General features: G+C 39.7%; 1 protein-coding gene across 2 annotated transcripts in view; it reads left to right on the forward strand.

Annotated features, from left to right (window-relative positions):
* The window catches only part of LOC124717278 (zinc finger protein 226-like), a 324,457-nt gene extending 315,716 nt beyond the window's left edge, over nt 1-8,741 (forward strand). The window contains exon 8 of one of the 2 annotated variants that reach the window (XR_007005729.1): nt 8,582-8,696. Coding sequence is in view for 1 of the 2 variants with exons in the window: in XM_047244092.1 (XP_047100048.1) it covers nt 8,582-8,604 (23 nt within the window). In the remaining variant the exon portion in view is untranslated. Of the gene's footprint in view, nt 1-8,581 lie in introns of both variants that reach the window. The other variant, XM_047244092.1, reaches the window with a different exon arrangement.
* The last annotated feature ends 331 nt before the right edge of the window (nt 8,742-9,072 follow it).

Genomic DNA, 9,072 nt, shown 5'->3' on the forward strand with positions numbered 1-9,072 from the left:
GATGTAGGGCCCTGTTAGTGTTGCTATAATTTTCATTTGTAGTGTGTATTGTTGTGAAACAAATTTATGACGCAATTTTTTCCATAGTTTCCAGTATAGTCCCAGTTGGCATGGAAGACAACAGTAATGACGACTTGCTGACAGGGATGGGCAATGTCATACAATGCAGCACTAACAAGGAAGCATCCTATGACCATGATTATGTACACAGCTGCACTATCTGCAGAAGGACATTCGCAAAATTGCAGGACCTGAAGGAGGACAATCACACGGCCAGCCTTGAATTTCTACATTCCTGCAGTGTTGTCTCAAAACAGTACCACGAAACAGCAACATGAAAGAGCAATTACGTCTGCATGCACGGATCGGACGTTATGTGTGTGAAGTGTGACACAAAACATTCACAAGTGGCACTGTACCCAAGAAACACTCATTTCTGCATGTGGGCGAAAGTCCATATATTTGGCATGTACAACGGATGGCATTCTATACCAGGGCTTCCCAACGTGTGGTCCGCGGACCATCTTTCACCAAATCGTGTAAAATAATGAGTAAAATTATTGAATAAAAACGTGAAAATCAAATTCACCACTATTTTTTTTCGTGTGAAAAATATGTGTACTTTTACTTGAGGTCGTATTCCCAAGCAGCCTTTGCGGTTCCTAAGTGAGAACGCATACACAGTTTAGTGCCGGAGAATGCGGCTTCTCTGATCGACTGTTTCGCAACAATACGGGGGTCATTTGTGCGCCGGCTCGCGGCGCTAGATGCGCTGAAACCTTTTACGCATGCGCGGAGCGAGCTTTGTTGACCAATCACAGCACTCGCTGGCAAATATGTGGCCCCAGGCATCATTAAATGTTGAACTTGCTTTGTCAGTGCACTACCTATTTCATAAGTCGATTTTTGAGCTTCAAGTCACAAAACGTTTCTAACCACGACCACCATGAAGGAGCACATAAGACTGCACATAAGTGAACGTCCTCATATCTGTCAAGTGTGTCACAAGACATTCTCAGACAAGTGCAGACTGAGGCAACATTCACAAGTGTACACTGAGCGCAGAATGCCATGGCAGGTAGATGCGCAAATGTTCACTTGTGCTATGATAGTACAAGTGCCTCTAGTAGTTGAGTCCTAACCAGTCAAACAAGGAGTGTTGCAACACTCTAGTAGCACCAGCAAGACAATCAAAGTATCTGGAGGTTAAATAGCTTGGGTCTACTCATGATTCATCCAGTTATTGGCAGTAATTTATTCAGTAAACAATTAAGTAATAAAGGGTACGCTGAATATCTGCAGCACACATCCTTGCAGAGTTACTAGAAGGTTTTGCATTACCCGCATCTTGTTAATATGGCCATACGAGTAAGAAAATGAGTGTTGAGTGCAGCTTCCATGGTGATCAGTAAACCAGAAATTGGATACAGAGTTATTCGTAAGTATCTCTTGGGTTTCAGAAGACGACAGCTTGAAAACTACCAGAAACACTGGTAACTTTAAATTTCAGAGTGAAACCCATGGGAACTGAAAGCTTCTTAATGCAAGTGGCATATTCCCAATGACCCCCCCCCCCCCCCCGACGTCTTTGGTTTAGAGATGAATGAAAACAACTTGATGGTCAAAAATCGACTTATGAAATAGGTAGTGCACTAACAAAGCAAGTTTAACATTTAATGAAGTTTACACAGTCTCACGTCACCAACATGTTGTAAGAGAATTCTGTAACAGTGGTTTAATTTAAGTGAGGAGCTGAGGAAAAGTAAGGTCAGTAGCTTATGAAAAAGCACATTCTCGGTACAAACAAACGTATAATGTCTTCAAGTATGTTGTTGCAAAGCCCACAGCATTTCTCGTTTCACGAGCCATCGGTGGCCCTTAAAAATTTCATTCTTTCATCGAAAAAATCTGTAGTGTGGAATTACACGGTAGGTTATGAAGTTTTACGTAATAACGGCATAAATACTGTCCTCCTTGCTGGCTATCATTTGCCAAAATCCCATTTCGATACCTCAAACCGTTTCTGAAATACGAGGAATGTTGTGGATACTCGCCGTAACGTGCTCGCCTCCCATGCAAGCGGGCCCGGGTTCGATTCCCGGTCGGGTTGGAGATTTTCTCCGTTCGGGGACTGCGTGTTGTGTTGTCCTCGTCATTTCGGATCAGTTTTCTCGAGGTTGGTGACAAGTCTAAAGAATATGAAGTTAAAATCTTCTGAGTTATTACGCTGCGTCATGTTTCTTCTAAAATGATCGACGTTTCGATCCCCTCTGCTCTGATCTACCTCCGGATCTTCTGGTATCCACTACTGCTAGAACATGACGCGGCCTAATAACCCAGCAGATTTTAACTTCAGCGATAACGGCCACAAAAGCGTCCAGACTTACATAAATATTCAATATGTTAGCTAAATTTCATACACAACAACTTATTATGTAATATGCACCAAATGCAAAATCATAGCGACCTCTATTTTTCATCGCAAATGTTTCCGGATTTCGCGGTGTGTTTTACTTCCATGCAAATATCACAATAACTATAACCATTAACGGAATGATGGGCACATCATAAAGAGCCTGGCACATGAACCTACAAGCAAAGCAAAAATGATTTTTTTTTTATTACCAAGTGCTTCCTGTAAAATCGTTTGAGAAAGATTGCAGGACATGCGCCTCTATTTTATCATTACTGAGCAGCCGAAAGGTGGGAAACACTAGTTGGTCGCCTCCCTCAGAACAAACGAATGAACTCGCCCGGTGCCTTGGAGGAAAACTAGCCACTGCACATCATCAACCGTATCCTGATCAGACTCTACCAACACCACCTAGACTACAGGCCTGAGCGCACACTTGTGACGTCACATACTGATTGGCCGGGTCTGTATCGGAACGCTGCTGTTAAGCATTCTGCAGTTATACGAACTTTACAAGTTTTAGGGCTGAAACTGCATAGGGATTCTCGTGCTTTCCACTTCTACATGGCCTTGTAATGAAAGTATGGAAATTTATATCACTGCGTAAAGTAACTGAACAAAACTGCCATATGTTATTTCAAGATGTAAGATTTTTTGACGATTTGCCTTAAATACGCGTTTCTAGGCTTGAATACAAACTGCAATTTTAAATTTTGGCTTTTACCTCAGGAGCTACGTTTTCCTGCAGTAAAAAATCGACAATATGCAACAACAAGCAGACGTTTTCGGTTTTAAATTAAGCAGCTGGAGCTTCTACAGAATTTAAGAATTTGCTTCCCCGGTTATTTTCGTAAATTTTCCTCTCCACTTCAAAATTTGCTGACCTCACACGAAACTCAAATCATTCGACGAAATGGAGCACCTCCTGACATAATGTTTAATAAATCAAAAAATCCGAAAAAATATTTTATTTCCCTGTTTTTCCTGAACTTTAGAACCTTAAACGTGAAAGTATTCTTTCTCCTATATCCTTGACTGAAGGATAGTGCTGTTAATTTAACGAGTGCTGTTAAGTTAATCACAGAGTGCTGTTAATTTAATCACAATGCACTTACCTCGAAATTCTGCTTTCTGTACTGCTTAATCTGTCTAACACTGAATTCATTAAAGCAATTTTCTAAGGTAGTTTGCTCGAAATTATTTCCGAATAACTGTACATGTAAAACTGAACAAAATCATTCTGTAGCTCTTCCAAATAAAAGTACTGGAAACTCAATAATCTGGTAGGAATGATAAGGAATACTAAACATTTTCGAGCCACACTTATTAATATGACTATTCTGTGTGACAATAGTTGCAAATATGAGACACATTTCACAGCCAGATTCGTATTAACCTCGCAGCAATGGTCCAGAACTAAGAAACAAATTATACTGGTACATGATACATAACTGCTTTTAAAAACAATTGGCAAATGTGGTGCAATGGAAACAAATAACAGGCTAAAAAATTTTTTGTCATTCACTTACCCTTGAATGATCTGTAGACGCAAATTCTTGTCTGGGAATAGCTGCAATCCAGCGATTTCACACATTAGGGAAATTGAAACATGTGCACGTTCATACCTTTTTGGGATTTATAATTTCCCTGGCAAAATGGAACGAAACACGGGTCTAGTGTAGCAGGGGATACAACCCGTCGGCTTTGAACAATGACGTCACATGTCGCCAGAGAGCATGTATTACAAAGATGAAAGAGCTGAGGAGAATGTTGAGAAACAAAGGAATGCGAGAGAGATAAACATTGATCTTGTCAAAAGCTGAGAAGCGATTCTTCTTAGTGTTGTAGCTCCCTTCAGTAGCTGATAAGTGTTTTTTGGCTTTAAAAAAAATCTCACGAGATAGAATAAACTGATCCTACTTCATTAAGCAATCAATAAAAAACTAAACTAAAACATAACAGCTTTTGCTGTTTAAGCAATCAATAAAGAAACTAAACTAAAACATAACAGCTTTTGCTGTTATGTTTCAGTTTAGTTTTTTTATTGATTGCTTAATAAAGTAGGATCAGTTTATTCTATCTCGAGAGATTTTTTTTTTAAAGCCAAAATACACTTATCAGCTACTGAAGCATCTGTATCTTAGGATCAGTTTATTCTATCTTGTGAGATTTTTTTTTTAATAAGCCAAAAAACACTTATCAGCTACTGAAGCATATTGGTGGAATAAGAAAGTGAAATATGGTAAAATAGTGAAATATAGATAAACGATCGCTTTTAGATTCACATTCAGTTATTTTAATGATAGCGCTTATTAGAACCATGGAGGTAGAATAAGGGGAGGTGGCGCTACAGACTTGCGCTGTACGTTGTTTTGAAGCCAGTGGGCGGGGCCTGCCGCCATCTTGGATCCCCCAAAACATTAGCAGACGAGTGTTTACAATTGCTTCTTGTTCGTTATTTATGTCGTGTGCACGTGATATTTGTTTTATATAGTAAATGTTACTCGGTTTTAGCGAACAACACAGCATAAGGAACGCAACTTCAAACGTTTTTCTGCTCTTAAATGCGTATTCGATACAGTAATACGTAAAGATATTACGCTTCTTGCCTCAGTACTGTAATTCCTTTTTGTTTATACACTTAGAATAACCGAGAAGAGAGGTATGTGCTATGAAAAGCGTGCTTTTGTAATCCATTTCTATTCACTTTCATTGTGTTTGTGTCGATAATTGATAAAGCCAGAACTCCAAAAACAATGATTGATAGTTTAGAGGCACCGATTTGTATTCGTTGCATTTTCAAGTCAAATGCAAATTTTAAATGTTCACGTTTGCAAGAAACTTACCTTATTTCCTTTGGTGTCCCATAGATGTATGCAGGGATGATATAAACAAGCCAGCTGTCATGTCAACAAAGTGAAAAATACGTTAAATTACGAAGGAACAGAACTGAATTTAAGATTGTCAGGCCCATCGCAATTTCCACATCAGCTTTCTTTTTAAATTGTACCTACCAAATGACATTCAGCGTGGCAAAGAACAGAAATTTACAGGGTAATACGACAACACAGTGATTAATGTAATGATCTAAGCCTGGACTTCGATAGGGAACTTTGCTTTAACAAATATGTAACCATTTAAGTACTTATAATTTAACCACTGTAACAGGTGTTCCACACATTTTACTGAAGATTTAATTAACTACATGTAGTTACATTAGTTTTATATTAAATTATTGCATTTTAAAACATTAGTCCCCATTTCCAGGATATTTCTTGCCAGGACTTTTCAGTTACTTCAGAATAACCACACAGTGAAAACCAAGTGTAATGCTCACTTCCAGACAGCTCTTCGCCTTGGATTGATAGAAATCTAAAGTTAAATCACAGAAATAAAACCATACTGTAAAACTTTACAGTGCATCAGAATTTCAAGTATATGTAAGAAAATAGCGCTTAAATAAGTTCACTTACGAATGTGATTTGTTTAAACTTTAGAGTACAATCAGAACGATTAGTACACCCGTGAGCGACGCAAACCCGGCATTTTTTATCAAAACACTTCACGACTACACGGAATCAAACCACCAGAAGCGAATGTTTTGGGGTAGCTAACATGGCGGACCTTCTCTTGGGTGGTCAGCTTCAAGTTTGTGACGTCATGACAACTCCTCTTATTTTTACCTCCATGATTAGAACACAGAACTGCTTTATTATCTATGCCTCGAAGTGAAGACATTACTATCTATGACTAAGGAATGACGTCATTGTTCAAAGCCGACGGGTTGTATCCCCTGCTTCACTAGACCCTGAAACACTTGTATCCCATACTTCGAAGAACTGTAGGCGAATACTGTATGAAATATATATCAGTTTCACGTGGCACACACTTTCAACACAACATACACGCCGACAGGACTGCCAACTAAAGATAAGATGGCCAACAGTTTGTGACGTCACGTGCCAATATGGCCGCTGTGCGTAGGCCTTGTATCTAGAAGGCTTTGACTCTATGAAGCAACATTCACGAGTACCCACTGGTGACGCCAGCCATAATCGTCCTTATTTGTGCGAGGTGTGACAGGAAACGTTGACAGTCAGCACTGCGATCAAGAAGCACTCATCTCTGCACACACGCGAACGTCTACATATTTGTCATGTACGACAAATGACATTCAAAACCAAGAGCGTCCTGTACGCACATTTACGTGTGCATACTGATTCAAAAAATGGTTCAAATGCCTCTGAGCACTATGGGACTTCTGAGGTCATCAGTCCCCTAGAACTTAGAACTACTTAAACTTAACCAACCTATGGACATCACACACATCCATGCCCGAGGCAGGATTCGAACCTGCGACCGTAGCGGTCGCGCGGTTCCAGACTGTAGCGCCTAGAATCGCTCGGCCACACCGGCCGGCTGTGCACACTGGGATCCATGCTTATGTGTGTGAAGCGTGTCGCAAGACCTTCACAAAAAGATCCAACCCGAAGTAGCACTCATGTCTTCACACGGAGGAACAGAAACATTCGTGATGATCCCGTATTAGGCTAAAATATCAACTACTGCTCCTGCATCATGATGATTATAACAATGCTCACTTTACAAGATGGATTGTGAAGGCGTGTTGTCACAAAATACACCATCAAGGGCCGGTTGTACAATCTCCGGTTAGCAGCCGTTAACTGCTATTCACGGGAAAAAGGCTTTGTACGAACCGGGAACAACGCCTAACCGGAGAATAAACTCGGGCTATCTTAACAGGCGATTTCTGGCTGGTTAGCGAGCTTGAGGTCCGCCTGCTTAGCTGAGAGGCAAGTGCTCGCCGTAACGTGCTCGCCTCCCATGCAAATGGGTCCGGGTTCGATTCCCGGCCGTGTTGGAGATTTTCTCCGTTCGGGGATTGTGTGCTGTGTTGTCCTCGTCATCATCACCACCGGCGCGCAAGTCGCCCAATGTGGCGTCGACTGAAATAAGACTTGCACTTGGCGGCCGAACTTCCCCAGATGGGGCCTCCCGGCTAACGACGGCATACGCTCACTTCAATTTAGTGAGCTTAACCGAGGAAGTTTTCACGTTGGCAGGAATAGTGACAGACAGTGATGACGATGTTTTGAGTGAAGTGTTCATGAGAATGAGGAAGGAGAAGAGAATGAGGTGACGCCGATTCCGAATTTATATTCAGATTTTGCTTTATCAGAGGAAGCCGTACTTCGTCTTTTCAGTGTTGTACGTGGGAAACTGGAGCATATAACGGACAGGTGACAATATTTCTCTGTTTTACTAAATAATACTGTTTATTTATAGTAATATGCGTTTGAATTTATTACTTCGTGAATTTCGGCATGTTATTTATGTAAATCAGGCACATTAAAATAACGATTCGTGCAAAAATAATAGTGTCTCTGTCGTATGTTGCAATTGCTACAGTAGAGGGAAGGATGGTGGTGGTGGTGGTTGTTGGGATGTTTAAGGGGGACTAAACAGCGAAGGTCAAGGGAAGGACTATTTCAGACATTACCATAATAGACTTAACCAAATCGAAAAACCACAATTATTGTGTGTAATATTTGTCTTAACAGCTTTTTCTGTTTTAGACAAAACATCGATTTTTTTTTATTTTGCCATTGCATAACGTTTTGATAAAAGAGTAGTGCCACAATTTCACTCAGTCACAGTATGTCAATAGCAGAAAATATTGTTCCATTCTGTTTTCTATTGGGAATGCCCCTTTTTGTAAACACCACAGCAGTGTCAGAACAACTCCCAGCCTTTCAGTGACAATACTGGGATCACAAGCCCATTAATGCTTCAGAGCAACAAAATTGTCCAACATGTAACATTATTCCCAAAAACATTTAAATTATTTGTGCTAACTCAAGCTTAGTTTAACACAGCAAAATTAACTGGAAAGTCAGTGTTTTAAGAAAGCTATAGCAGATACCTTTTCCATTTCTCAGTTATTAGTAATATCCACATAACCATATCCATACTTATCATAAAGTAATTGTTACCTTTGTTTTATAGGAACATAGCTACTTGCCATTCAGCTAACAGGAATCTTTAGTTATTGAATCTACATAACCATAACAGTCGAAGGAGAGACTGGCAAGTTATGTTTTTAAATTTCTCTTGAACTGTCTCATGTCATTCTTTTCTTTCTTTCAGGAATGAGTCTGTTCCACCAATGATCCAGCTACAAGAGACACTCAGATACTTTGCCTCTGATGATTTCCTTCTGTCCATTGGAGACTTCATTGGTATTGACAAGGGGACAGCCAGCAGGATTATTAAGGGGATGTGTATAACACTGGACAACATCCATGAGAGAGAGTTTTTTTTAAATTATTTCTGTTCCCTGACGTACTTACATAAAAATAAAATAAAATAAATATATATTAATATTTTTTATTCTAAAATCAATTGTTTTAATTTTTATTTCCTAATCCTAATTTTGAGTTAATGCTTTCTTTTTTCTTTTTGTAAGCCAGTACAGTTCTTCCTCCATTCTCTGGTTCTTATCAAACTAATTTTGGAGCAGCACTGCATGCAGCTCTGCTGATTCTTTCACATTTGAGAACAGGTATTTTTATTCTGAAAATAAAATTGACAGCTCTAAACTGAGATGACTTGTAGAAAAAGAACACAGTGAAGGTGTC

This window comes from Schistocerca piceifrons, chromosome 9 (genome assembly GCF_021461385.2).
Source record: "Schistocerca piceifrons isolate TAMUIC-IGC-003096 chromosome 9, iqSchPice1.1, whole genome shotgun sequence".
NCBI classification, from domain to species: domain Eukaryota; kingdom Metazoa; phylum Arthropoda; class Insecta; order Orthoptera; family Acrididae; genus Schistocerca; species Schistocerca piceifrons.